This window comes from Lissotriton helveticus, chromosome 12, assembly GCF_964261635.1.
Source record: "Lissotriton helveticus chromosome 12, aLisHel1.1, whole genome shotgun sequence".
NCBI classification, from domain to species: Eukaryota; Metazoa; Chordata; class Amphibia; order Caudata; family Salamandridae; genus Lissotriton; species Lissotriton helveticus.
In genome coordinates this window covers 648494963-648509535 of record NC_136073.1, presented here as the reverse complement: position 1 = coordinate 648509535, position 14573 = coordinate 648494963, and the positions used below count along the sequence as shown (strand labels likewise).

Genomic DNA, 14573 nt, shown 5'->3' with positions numbered 1-14573 from the left:
GCAAGATGGAGTCTTGCGCTCTTACCCACCAGGTAAAGGGGTTAGATCATACAGAAGGGCGTTTCTTGGCAGACCATACATTCACACCCATGACACATAGGTTAGGTTTGCATCGACGGAATGCCCTAGAGTCTTTTATTATATATGTATGCATATATAAGCTGTCTCAAGAAAATGGTGGTACTCTTTGTTTTATTCACTGTTTTGATCCTCATTATTAGTTTTGCCTGCTTCTGTCTATTAATCAGGCACCACTGTGTATAAAACATAATGGTTTCTTAGGTGACATCCCTTGCACCACAGGAGGAAGGATTCTCAATAAAGCCTACAACAAGACTTTGAAAAAATCTCAATAAAAAGTGAAATGGGGTGTGAAATGGGGTAGCTCTTTCAGATCTGTGCTGACCGGTTCAGGAAGAAAAGAAATGATGTCAGCGCTCTGAGGTAGTGCCTATATAGACACCTTGCATGGCACTTCCTGGACGATGCCAACATAGAGTCAAAAGACGCCACCTATCAGCGCACAGGGGTACTTCAAGGGTTTCAGGATCATGTCTGATCCCTGGTGATAATTTTAGGGTAATCTGCAGCTAGAAGTCTCTATCAGATATTTGCGTTTTCTTCATTCTGTGTGCTCTATCCACTTTAAATGATAGTACTCACTTACTCCATTGCAAACTAGATATACCTTTAGGACTATGTATATCAAACTTTCATGTGGCGCGGCACAGCAAGTCACCTTGCTGTGCTGCATGAAAGGGAAAAGGCAGGAATGGGCTATATTTAACATTATAGAACACATTCCTGTCCTTTCCCTGCACTGATGCACAAACTGCTGCCTAGCGCCAATGCAGGCACCCTTGCACAGTGTTGCAAGGGCCCCTGTGTTGCAGACAGGGTTGTTTTTGTGCATAAAGAGGCAACTTCCTGCATAAAAACAATCCTGAGAGGCATTTTCCTCTTTCTATGTGTGCTGCGGAATGCAGCACACATTGAAAAAGTAAACAACTAGGAGAAATAAAGATATTTCTCCTTGTAATGCCTCACCTGGGAAGACATAGCATTGTGACGCATTCCCAGGTCTACCACCAATGGTAGATCTGGGAATGCTTCAAAATCCATAGGTGGATGCATGGGAACACCCAACCTCCACCCATGGAGCACCTGCCTAGGGCAGACTAATGCAAAGCAGCAGTTTGCGATGTGTTGCGTTACTGTAGATTAATCAAGCTACGCTGGACATCGCAAGGTAGCCTTGTGTGGCTTAATAAATCTTACTTAGTAAGTGTGTCACCCTGGCGCCCCATTGTATAGTGCTAGGGCGACGTAACTGCTTGATATCAACTGTGCCCTAGTTCATGCAGAGGCCACTGAGGAGGACTTACATCAGCCTAATTAAAAAAAAGCCTAAAAAATGTGTGTGCCTAGCATTTCCTTTATTTTGAGTTAGTGTCAGTGCATTTACTGTTTTCGAGTAGGCTTCTCCAAAGTGTAACATGTGAACCACACATAGCTCTCTAGCTACCTGTAAGTAGTTCTCCTGTGTGCAGCGCAGTGAAATAAATTAGAAGCTTTTGCTTTGTTAAATTAATATATGTATACCAAAATTGAAAAGCATGTATTTGAAATGAAAATGTGTATATATTCAGAATTCATATGCTGATGTTTGGAGAAAAATTGTTACATTTCCCAAAGATATCAAAAGCTGATATATGAGTGATAAAAAATTAAGCCATGTTGTGGAGACTATTGCTATCACTATTAGCTTTGTACTACAGGTATTGCAGGTATGGCTGTTATGTATTACCCATGTGGAGGAATTCCACATTGACAAAGCATTTTTTACAATACTGCTGATAACAGTGCCTAAAGCACTGAGGTGGTCGCTGATGATTATCTTGCAAATGGTGGCCACTAATTTTATCTGGTCTGATTTTGTTACTACTACATCTCAAAGAATATTAGTAACTCAGGAGAATTTTCAGGAAACATAAGTAGATCTTATTACAGAAAATGTTGGAGAATCCTGGTTTAGGGAAACATGGCTGTGTGATCTGGGTGGTCCACTAAAGTGAATAGATGACTCATAGGGTTTACTTGTCACAACTAAGACTAATATGGCACATATATCTAGTGTTCTAACGGTTATCTAGTAGTAATAAACCAGAAACAGGATTGGAGGTAGATGGTGCAGGATCACGGGGAGAGGCTAACACAGCAGCACATGTATTGTGCTGCTTCTTGCTGGGAGAGATTATAGGGGAAACTAGTAGAATAAACCAAAGTGGATTTTGTAGTACCTTATGATGGAATCTTTGCAGTGCTCTGTTTGTACTTTATCTGTTCTTTGTATAAAGCCAGCTGCTGCTCATTCTGCACCTATAACATGGGAGGGAAGCTTGCAAAGTTTCTGAATATGTTACACCTGTCCTTGTGCGTGAGGGCATGCTCATTGCTGATCTATGTGCTTTATTGGCTTGCATGAGTGTAAACTTAATCACCGGACAGGGCTTTTCTTTGTGGTCGATCAGTTATGGCGCCCGCAGTACGTCACGTAACAAATCTGTTTCTTCTATCTGTGACGGTGCTACAGATAGGAGGAAAAACCCAACACCTCCAATTGGGACCTAGATGCACACAAAATAGATAGAAATAGGGATCTGTGCACACGCCTAATTCAATGTGACCTCAATGTCACCATTCATTAAATACAAAACCAACACAAACAATGAATTAATTGCACATGTAGTCTTGAGTGATGATTTTCTTCACGTATTCTTTTAATCTCAACGCCCAGCCAACACGTGTTTCGTCTGGGCATGTAGCCCACGACTTCATCAGGGCTCCAATCGGGCCGACTTTGTCACTCAACATACTGCAAAATATTAATGTGCTCTCCGCCGGTTATAATTCCGTCCCGGCTGCCGGGAAAAGATATATGCGGCGCTACTGTTTGACCAGCGCAGGGGTATACTGGTAAGTACCAGAAACTCAGACAGAACGCCAAATACGTATTCTGACTCCCGGCACGAAAAGTGTTCTCTACCTCTGTGGCGTCCGCGTGTGTATGTGGAAGTACTCACTGCCTATATGCCAAAGCAGTTGGTTTGTAGATAAATAACATATTTGTTATATCTGGTGTATTTTGCTATGCATGCTCCCTGGTGCTCTGGTCCTTGCTGCTCAGCCAGTATGAATGTGCTGTGTGGCATGTTGTAGTGCAACATGCCAATGCAATGGAATACTTCGTTGCCTGTGAGGGTGAGAGTGTCAGTTGGAATACAGGCTGAGAAGCAGGGAGACTGCTCCTAGTGGGGCTATCCTAAGGACCTAGCTGTGAATATACTAATACATCTTCATCTATAACTTACACCTCGGCTACCGGACCTTTTCATTACAACAATGGCCATTAATTAGGCAAGATACCATGCGTGTGAATTGAAGAATCTACTGAAGAAATCTAAAGGAAACTCAAGAGGAAACTACTGAGTAATCTAGCGCACTGAAGAATACGAAACCTGACAGACACAGAAGGCCCTGCAGCGCAACCAGTGTTCTCTCCATGGGACGGCCCCATCCAGGGCGTGTATCTATTATTTACACGGACTGGTATTATTCATGTGAATGGAGACAATTTGCGGTGCACTGTGCATAAAACAGCAACGTTTAAGTTTTGAAAGATCTGGCATTTGATGTACAGAAACTGGCATGTGATGGACTGCTTACATGTTCAATCTTATTGTGGTCCCATACTAGCAACTGTAAAGGTGTATATTTAGTGGATGATGTGTGATTGATAATGCTTGGTGATGCTGTTACTCAGTCCCCGCCTATTTATTTGTCACTATCCTGCACCATACCCCACTTACTCTCAGCTGGTTTCCACACACATCACACTTACCTTGTGTGGTCTCCAGGCAGCATGTAAAGTGGGAAGATGGGTTATTATTAGATACAATACCGAATTTCCTGTTGTTACAGAAAAACACCTGTTCTTCCACATCTTTAAACCTCCATGTTCTCCCACTTACCCTCATGGCGCTCTATGTCACCTTTGCAGCTTACCTTGTGGTGCAGTCCATGAAGTAGAAAGTGCAGGGTGATGAGGATGTAGCTGCTGGGAGAAGCCTTGATGTGAAAGACGAAGCGGTGAATGCAGTACTCTAGCAAGGACCATACAAACACTCCAAGCAAGAAGAGGAACAGGAAAAGCAGCTTGTGCACAGGTACTGAATGCTCTGCACAGCAACAAGAAAGAAGAGTGTAAATGATCACAAGTCAAGCAAGATCAAACGAGAATGTTGTTTCACTACTAGGGACTGACAATATTCACCAATAGAAGAGGATGAAACTAATGTTCTCAACCAAAATATTTGAGACAGATTACATGGTTCAGTCAATGGACAGAAATACAGCATCTGAAAAAAGCCGAGAGAGCCAGGACGTTGGGAACTGAGTATTTATTGCAGTAAATACAGCTCTCTTTTATTGGGGGCAAATCTAGCTGAAATCACTAGATTGCAGAGAGTTCAGAATGCGGCAGCCAGGGCTCTGGTAGGTCTCCCGCGCTATTCTTCGGTATCTGGAGCCTTGAAAAAACTGCACTGGCTCCCGGTGGGCAAAAGGGTCCAGTTTAAGGCATTGTGCCTAGCTTTCAAAATCCTTAAATCCTCCTCTCCCCCAATGCTTCGCCCGCTTCTGTCAGAATACATCCCTAGAAGATCGCTCCGTTCAGAGGGGCAGCATCTTGCGATCATTCCCCGCACCAGACTGGCCAGAGTGGGCGGCCGATCCTTTAGCTTTCTGGCGGCCAAGTTATGGAATAGTCTGACTGAAGCTATCCGTGGGATACAGGATCTCTTAGCCTTCAGAAAGGCTGTTAAAACTCATCTCTTTCAATAACTGTTCCATTTTAAAACTCATCTCTTTCCATAACTGTTCCATTTCTGCGCCTCTCTCCTTCTGTAAACTGTCTGTTCACAGCGCCGGGACGCCCCTTGGCTGAGGCAGCCGCGCGCTATACAAATCACCATAACATTAACATTAACATTAAAGATACTGCCAACTGATGGGACAGGCATCAGCCAGCAACTGTCAACCCCCCCCCTCCCCCCAGGTTCCTCCTTAGATGCAGTTGTCAAGGTGGCAGTTACTTTAGCTTCTAACATAGAACCTAACACATCTTTTCCTTCATGATAACAAAGAGACTCCCCCCCACCCCAGAAAATGAAATAAACAGTTACTAAATGCACAAGCAGAACGACCTATTGAAAAGAACGAAATAGTCAAAAATAAGACACATGCACTAGCAAATGGGAAACCAAAAACGCTTTCCACAGTAAATTGAAGCACACAAGGTAAACATTACATAAGTAGATCACAGGTACTTAGAGATAATCCTGGGGCCAAGCAGATGGTTTTATTTCACTTCCAAATCTCAATGACCTCTTCTCCTCCTCAGAAGACGGCAAAGTGTCCCGAGCTATGGTTACATTCGGCACACCCATCTCAATTTGCATAAATGATTTGTCTTTATTCCACCACTTGCCATTGTCAAGTTGAAACACTTGGATTTTCCATTAGGGATGATACCAGGCAGTAGAACCCAAGGAAAGTCTGGTGAGAGCTATTAAAGATTTTCCAGTGCCACAGACTAAGGATCGGCTCCCTTCATTCTTTGGTATGTTAGAGTTATATGTGTTTTATTCCCAACTATAGTGGGGGAAATATCACGAGAGCTATCATGAAAATAAATCAGCAATTTGTATGGACTAACAGTCAAGGCCAGGATACTGAGATCGTCCAGAAGGAATCAGCCAATGCCATTCCTTTACAGCTGTTTGACACCTGTGATTCTTCCATTGTGGTGACAGATGCTAGTCAGCATGGTTTGGGGGCGGTGTTTTTTACAAGAAAGAGATGGCAATGAAGTGGTGTTGGTGTTTGTCTCAAGAGCACTACGTGGTGAAGAATCCACCTACTCTGTAATTGAACATGAAGTCCTAGAATGTCGGTGGGGTGTTGACCATTTCAGGAATTATTTGTTCGGGCATGGAGTTTGTTATTCGCATGCATCACAAATCCTTGATAGGACTGTTTACCACATTGGGTGCTGGTAAGGCAACGCCTCACATCGTCAAGTGGTGTATATGCTAAGTATAAAATGGTCTGATGTAGGTGTTGAAGAAGAGGTGAAAGTCTTTAAACATGTTTTTTCAGAATTAAGCATGAGGGATGGTGTGATGAGAAGAGTGGAGTTACTTGTGGTTCCACGTGTCATGAGGGGCACATGGATATGAGAGCCGTGAATAGAAGGATCAGGATAATGTTTTGGTGCCGGGTATGGACCAATGGGTGGAACACTTTGGGTGGGAGTTCATGGCATGTGCTGTAAGTGGCAAAATACAGGTGACTTTTCCCAGTACTTGGAAGGCTATACCCATTCCGGTAGACCATAGTCCAAATTGGGTTTGGACTTTTTGGGACCTATGCATATGTTGTGTGAGAAGTACAAGTACAGCCTTGTGTTAATGGATTATGGGACTAGTTGGCTGGAGGTGATATTTGTCAGAACGGCCAACACTGAGAAAGTGGCTACATTTTTGCAAACCATTTTCTTGAGAGAGGGTGCCCCCACTGCATTGGTCACAGGTAATGGGGTGCTATTCTTGTCTAGAGAATTTTGGGATTTTCTCTCTAATTGGGGCAAAAGCATTGCACAACTTCTTTTTATCACCCCCCAGCAATAATCTAATTGAGCACTGCATTAGAATAATTAAGGATAACATTAAATTGCCTGTGGTGAAATGAAATGAAAAGAGAATTTATAAAGCGCGGTAGCTGCCCTGAGGCGTCCTAGCGCTAAAATGAGTGGTGCTTTCAGGTAAAACTGCTAACAAGAGATTTTATTCAAATTTCTCAAAAAGGAAGGTTTTTAGGTGTTTGCGGAACAGGAATAAGTTAGGCTCGGATCTCAGATGGAGAGGGAGGGAGTTCCACAGTTTGGCCGCATTGCACGAGAATAACCGGCCCCGCATCTGGATCTCTTGATCCTGGGGATTGTGACGAGGAAGGAGTGTGCAGAGCGGAGCTGTTTGGTAGGGTGGTAGGGGCTGATCAGGGAATGATTAATGGCAGCCCCCGTTTTCCAGAACGCTCGATGGGAGATGCAGAGAGTCTTGAAATTAATTCTCTCCCTGACAGGAAGCCAATGAAGGCTCTTCAGACTAGGCTTGGCTGAGAGACGGCGGGGAATCTGAAGCAGAGTTCGAGCAGCACAGTTTTGTATTATCTGGAGCTTCCGTAGGGTATTTTGGGGGGTTCCCAGGTAAAGGGCGTTACCAAAATCAAGACGGGACAGGATTAGGCCTTGGACTACGGTCTGTCTTGCCCCAAAGGGCAGGAGGGGGAGGATCTTCCGAAGAAGCCTGAGAAGCCCAAAGCAAGTCGCTGATAGTTTGGCTGCCTGACAGTTGAAGCTAAGTGATTTGTCCAGCCAATTGCTGAGGCTCTTTATAGTGTCTTTGGGTGTAGGGGGGGCCAAGGCAAGCAGGCCAGAGTGAGTCAATCGTAGAGGCAAGGGGGTTGCCAAGGAGCATTAGCTCCGTTTTATCTCCATTTAATTTAAGGCATGAGGAGGTCATCCAGTTGTTGACTTCTTCTAGACAGCCCCTCAGGTTGACCTGTGCTTTGTGTGTATCTGGCTGATTGAGGGATACCACTAGCTGAGTGTCGTCTACATATGTGATGATTTTTATCCCGAACGGACGGACTATCTCAGCTAGTGGACTCATGTAAATAATAAATAGCGTAGGGCTCAAAGAAGAGCCCTGCGGCACCCCACAACCCAGGGGTTTGCTGGGGGAGATGATGTCACCCTCAAAGACCTGGAATGACCGATCATCCAGAAAAGATTCAAGCCAGGCAATTGCTGTCCCTGAGACTCCTAAACTGAGGAGGCGATGCAGTAGAATTTTGTGGTTCACCGTGTCGAAGGCAGCGCTTAGATCGAGGAGGATGACTGCCACGATCCTCCCCGATCCAAGATCCTCCTGGCTTCTTCCGTTACTGCGACCAGGGCGGTTTCGGTCCCATGCATGGGACGGAAACCCATCTGAGAGGGATCGAGTAGATGGTTGATCTCGAGAAACTCTGTCAAGATCTTATTGACGTGTTTCTCCAAGATTTTACTCATCCAGGGGAGCAGGGAGATGGGGCGATAGTTACTAGGGTTATTGGGGTCTAGATTTGGTTTTTTGAGAAGCGCTCTGACCAGCGCTCGTTTCCAAGGGGGTGGAACGCTGCCCGTGGAAAGGGAGGCATTGAGCAGATCCAGAATGGTGGGGAGAATATTGGTGGTAGCAGAGACCAGGGTGCGTGGGAGTGCCGGGTCATTGGGAGAACCAGACTTTACTTGATGCATTATGAGGTCGAGCATCTCTGGGTCAAGGGGGGGAAGATCTTCAAGAGTGTTTGGGGAGTGCCGCCCAGGTTCCAATGGAAACATGGATGTGCGATCGGTGTCACTGTAAGTGTGGGAAAAGGAGATGTAAATCCTTTGAATTTTTGGGAAGAAAAATTCCGCCAAGTCGTTGCAACACATTTGTGTGTTGTGAGGGGGGGGGTTGAGGAAGCTTGGTGAGGCTGCACTCATTTTTTCTGTATAGAAAGATGATTGTGTGGTTTTGATCTCGTTTTTATAAGACCTTATCGCTTCCCTGTGGATGATTTTACTTGACGGGGAGTAGTCTAGTTGCCACTTCCTTTCCAGTTTTTTGCAATGGCGTTTCATCTCCCGAAGTCCGGGGGAGTACCAGGGGGCAGTTTTTAAATTACGCTTAGACTTAATGCAGCTTATAGGAAGTATAGAGTCCAGTGAGTTGGAGATCCAGCTATTGTAGTTTTCTTTAGCTAGAATGGGATCCTGAATTTTTGAGGGGCTGGAAGTTTCTAAGGCTGTTAGCCAATTCTCAGGGGAAGTTTTAACCAAATGCGTGATTCAAGTGTGGTTATGTTCGAAGGGAGGGGGGTTTGGACGTTCTAGACAAGGGGAATCAGGAAATGATCGGTCCATGGGAGGGGGGAGGGGAAGCCCACCGTGAGGTCTGCGCAGTTACTAAAAACAGGGTCTAGAAGGTGATCTTTAGTATGGGTAGGAGTAAGCACAAGTTGTTTTAATTGTAGTACAGAGTCTGGCTAGCAATTCCGAGGCAGAATGATCTGAGTTGTCGTCAAAATGAATGTTAAGGACCCCTAGCAGAGTGTAATTAGATGGGCTACTAGCTAGATCAGCAATGATGGAAGGTAGAGCATTATGAAACTGTTTTAGGGTTCCAGGTGGGCGGTATATAAGTGTCCCGGAGAAACTGCTGGAGGGGGGGAAAGTCAATAGAAAAAGAAAGACTTTCGCAGTCTGGAATTGAGTTAGGAGAGTTACGGCAGGTATAGCGGTCCTTGTAAATAATTGCCAGGCCGCCCCCCTTCCCGGTCGAACGATCTTCCCGTAATATCGGATACCCTTGGGGGAGGGCTTGCACCACATCGGGGTCTGATTCTGTGGTCAGCCAGGTTTCTGTTAAGTAGAGGGCATCTGGATAGAGTTCCTCCAAGAGCATAGAAATTTCTATGTGGTGTTTAGGGAGTGAACTGCAGTTCAGGAGATACATTTTTAACTCAGACTTTTCCTTTTTGGGGTGGACAGAACTGAGCACGAAATTGCACTGAGAACAGAGGGTGTGTGGGTCCAGTGGGTTCCAAGAGTGAAGGCATGGGGCATGTGTGGTTCCTCTCAAATTGAGGAGAATGTTGGGGCTGTAGCTTCTAATGTGAGTGGAAAAATGGGCAGGGGTTGTGGCCCCTGGCCCCTGCCGGCCGCGGACAGGCGCAGACGGGCTCGCCTTTGGCACACCAGCGGCGTGCCAGCTTCGCGCGTCCGCTGAGCGGTCGCTGACACATTGGTTAAAATACCGGCGATCGAGTGAGCCTGGCTCCGCCCTCCAGATTGGAGATGGCTGGTGATTGGCCTGCCTGCTTCCTGGTAAGCCCTCCACTCAAACGGCACACAGCCGCGGTGGAACGGGGCGAGGGAAGCGAGGCAGTGCAGGACGTGGAGTGAGGGTAAGTGAGGTTTTAAAAGTCCCTAATCGTCTTTTAAAACAAATTCTGAACAGCCGTTGGCTTCAGGGGTATTTTAGCAGCTTGGCAGCCGTGGTGATGTTAAGCAGCCTTACCAGAAATAGCGTTGTTGGTCAATGTCGCACGGGTCTAAAATACCGGCGATCAAGTGAGCCTGGCTCCGCCCTCCCGATTGGAGGTGGCTGGTGATTGGCCTGCCTGTGAGTGATATAGATTCAAAAGTAGGGCTAAAGAATTTGTTGTGGGTGTTGCCTACTACTCCCAATGCCACCACCAACATTTTACCAAATGCATCACTAAAAGGCAGACTGGCTGCCACCAAATTGGTCAGAACCTGGATGGGTAACTTATAGGTGTCAGATATGAAGCATAAGCAGGTCAAGCTTAGTATTGAGAAACTTCAACAAATGTATGTGAGCAAGGAGAAAACCAAAAGGAGATACAAAGCAAATTTCCGAGTGGGGAATTGGGAGAGACAATTTGTAGTCCAACTAATCCACAGAACTTACAGTGAGCGTACACTTAGCTGCTTTCAACGTAACCCTCTTTTAATTTAAAATGGTTTTAAACCTTGCCTAATGTTTTGTTGGGACTTTCCATACTTTCCCATACACCAATATATCACCCTGGAAGCACTTCAAATTGTAAACCCCCTTGAACATGGCTTCCACCACTTTCTGGAAAACAGCAGAAGCTGAAGCCAGACCAAAGGGCATTATTTTAACCCTAAACACACCAGCCTGAGTAACAAATGAGGTTAGATGGTTACAGTCTTTGTCCAAAGCTATCTGATGATACGAAGAAGACATATGAGGGTTAGGGAAAAGCTTTGCACCTTTAAGGGAATATAACATTCCCATGATGTTGTACAACGGTTGTCTATTCACCCATTCCGTTATCTAGCAAGAACCACAAGTGATATCCACTCAGAACTCTTGATAGATTCAATTATGCCTTGTTCAGTAAGGGATTTTAATTCCAACTCCATTTCCTGCCTCACGGCCAAAGGCACCATCTTGCTTTATGAACAACTGGTTTCACACCGTTCTTGAATAAAAGACAATGGGAAAAACCTTGATGTTAGTTAAAGAACAAAATCTTCCTCCATAGGATTATACTATTGTGGGTTGTTCATCCACACTATACAATTAATTGTCCTGCAGAGTATGAAACATTACAACAATATGTCAATTCACATTTTATTAGTATCAAAATTGAATAAGACGGACTTCGGGAGGACCAGAGAGGCCAACACTGTTCTTCCCGTTTATATTTCAGAACTTTGCTCTGAAGCTATACCGATAATTTTCTCCTGGATACCCCTCCAATCAGTCCAGTATCTACTAGAGGGTCCGCTAATGGCCCTGAGGACCTCGCACTTCTATCATTATATCGAGGTGGTGACCCGCTCTCTCTATCCCCCAACCTTTCACCTTTGACACGGGCCCAGTTTAGCTGCATTTTCTGCCCAGCCATATTTTTCATCAGGCTGCCTGTTTCCCTCTGAATCCTGGATGGGGACAGTATCCTTTAGCCTAACCATTGCCAGTAGGCCTCTAGGATCTATTGCCTACCCGCGAGTGCTAGGCATAGTGATTCCTGTGGATCTTTGACCCTTTTGATGCATACTTTCACGGACCCCAGGATAACATTGGCGTATCTTTTTCCATTTTCTAAAATTCACGGCCTGTGAGCTTGTTATACCAGATATCCGGTGGTTTCTCCAATTGAATACAGATGACCCCCCAAATAACGGCTTTTACATTCTCGCCCTGAAGAAGGAACTGTGTACATGTTAGTTTTGTTCCAAAACGCGCGTAGGCGTTTTACAGTTTAGTCTTTTTGTGTATTGTTGTTTATTGTATTATTGCATATGGTGTCTTTGTCATGTGTTTAATATTGTTATTTTTCCCATGTCAATGTTAGAGATGTAGTGTTGTGCATTTTGCCTGTTACAAGAAAAGGAAACAATTTTTAATGTGTTTTTATGTGATCACCTTATTTAATTTTGATACTAATAAAATGTGAATTGACATATTGTTGTAATGTTTCATACTCTGCAGGACAATTAATTGTATAGTGTGGATGAACAACCCACAATAGTATAATCCTATGGAGGAAGATTTGGTCTTTAACTTGTGTTTCTCCCTGCTGTCTTCCTCCCCATTGAGATTTCAGGGTCCCTTCTTACGTTTATAGGTAAAAACCTTTGATGTTACACAACTGCTCACTGAAAACTTCAGTAAACGCTCTTTCCCACACTCGCTCCTCAAGCGTCCATACCTACTTGTGTTCCTCTTTAAGTAAAACTTGTTCCGACTATTGAGATCTAAAATGATCCCTTGATTCTTCTATTCCAACTACCCTAACAAACATGCCTGTCCTTCGCTACAAAGACTGTGGGCAAAGTGTTGCATCCTTTGAAACTCATGGTACACTCAAACTCACCCAACACTTCCACAGGTCTACCCAATACGTTACAGGTCTGATTAGGGACTTTTTTAACTCAACATTATCAAACTTCCGCCACTTATCTGGACGTATCAAAGTAAATAACAAACCAGAATCAGCCATCATGGGTACAGAAATCCCGTAGCTATCAACTTGACAAACTGGTCTTTTGAGTCGATCCTCAGAACTTTACAATCCTCTAAACCTTCCACTGATGAATCAGTAATCATCAAGACGTAACTCTTATCCTCACTGTCTGAATTGAAATTTGTTTCAAACACACTATCATCCGAAAGAATCATCATAGATTTAGGCTGAAATCCAAGGCAGATTTTTGGGATTTACAACCTTTCGCAAAATGCCCCTTCTTCTTACACTTGGCACATGTTTCGTCTGCAGAAGGACATGTAGGGGCATTCCCCAAACGATTTCTGCTGCCACGTCTATAACATATTTGGTTTGGAATCAAGGGGCATTCCCCAAACGATTTCTGCTGCCACGTCTATAACATTCAAAAAAGTTTGGTTTGGAATCAACCCTTCTCTCCTTTTTCTTGACCACAGTATCCGCACCCACCGATTGGACCTTGAATTCAATAGCAAGTTGCTCCATATAAATAGTCATGGTTTATACACACTTGGCTATCTCCAGAGCATTGACCAATGTTACATTTTCAGAAGTCAACAACTTTTGCTGAATTTACTTGCTATTAGTTTTCTCCACTTGTTGATCCCTTAACATTTTATCCTCAAAAGCCTTATACTTACACATTGACTCCAAAACTCTAAAGTCACTCCCAAAGTTTTCTAATGATTCCCATGGTGATTGTTTCTTCATATAAAATTTATATTTTTCCGTTCGGTTTGTTCTTGAATCTAATATCCAGCATTCTGATTGCCGAGTCCACCTCATCAACTTCGTCACATACAACCATATGAATGTGCTTAAAGACTTTTCTCCCTTCTGTACCCAAGGACTGTCGTAAAAACGCAAACTTTTTCTTTTGAGTGAAGTTCTCCCCATCAATGGCTTCCATATAAGCTTCGAACCCCTCCAACCATAATTCCCATTCTATAGGAGGAAAACTGGAGAGGAAAAAAGGGGAGTGTAGGTAACACCGCTTGTTGCATGATAAAACTCTGGTGATTAGGAGGTTACAAGACCTGTATGCAATACAAACCCCACACAATGAAACAACAAATTAAACAAATTGACACAAAACAGAATTAGAACCCAGTCACTGAGATGAGGGTATCACTAAAATCTTAAAGGATGCACACTGTTTCACCTGAACCGATAGGATAGTGTGTGCAAGGAAAAATATGCTGATTTGGTAGTGTATCACTGATGATGGGCGTATCACTGACGACGCCTTAAGGAAGTGGCACGCAGAAGGAACAGGCACATCATTTGGTGTGCCTATCATGGCAAGAATAGGCAAGAAAACAAAATGCAGGTAATACATAAGGTGTGCCTATCACCGTCAGAATGAGCAAGAAAAACTAAATTGCAGAATTTGTGCTCACTGATACCAACAGTACATAGGTGTGCCTCTTATCAGTGGTGCAGGCCATCCAGGAACAACTTTGAAGAAGCAGTTAGCTGCTAGCTTGCTGGCAAATAATGGCTTATGGACTATACACCACAGAAATGTATATTTGCCAGTCACTGCAGTGCAGGCTTTAGATTAATAACTGCAGTAAGGTGCAGGCCTTTGGCCAATTAAGGCTAAAAGATTGCAAGTGCAGCGATGTCTGCAATGGTGACGCCCTTTAAGGGATTGATGCCTTCTAAAGCACTTAATCTAAAATGGGCACTAGAGGTAAAAGGCACAGCGCAAGGCTGTCTCCTGTACAGCTACGCTTCTGTGACATAGGTGGATATGGGCCACACACACATAAGTCACTTAACAGAGTGTGTTGCTAGGTGACACCAGGAAGCTTGCAACGCAATGAAGGCAGAGCCTAAAGTTAAGCGTTGCTAGTAAA

At 44.2% G+C, this 14573-nt stretch overlaps 1 protein-coding gene across 2 annotated transcripts in view; it reads right to left on the bottom strand.

Moving 5' to 3' along the window:
* Window positions 1–14573, bottom strand: part of FA2H (fatty acid 2-hydroxylase) — a 718995-nt gene that overhangs the window by 150030 nt on the left and 554392 nt on the right. For both annotated transcript variants that reach the window (XR_013603655.1, XM_078669850.1), the window contains exon 5: window positions 4066–4238. Coding sequence is in view for 1 of the 2 variants with exons in the window: in XM_078669850.1 (XP_078525976.1) it covers window positions 4066–4238 (173 nt within the window). In the remaining variant the exon portion in view is untranslated. The remainder of the gene's footprint in view (window positions 1–4065; window positions 4239–14573) is intronic.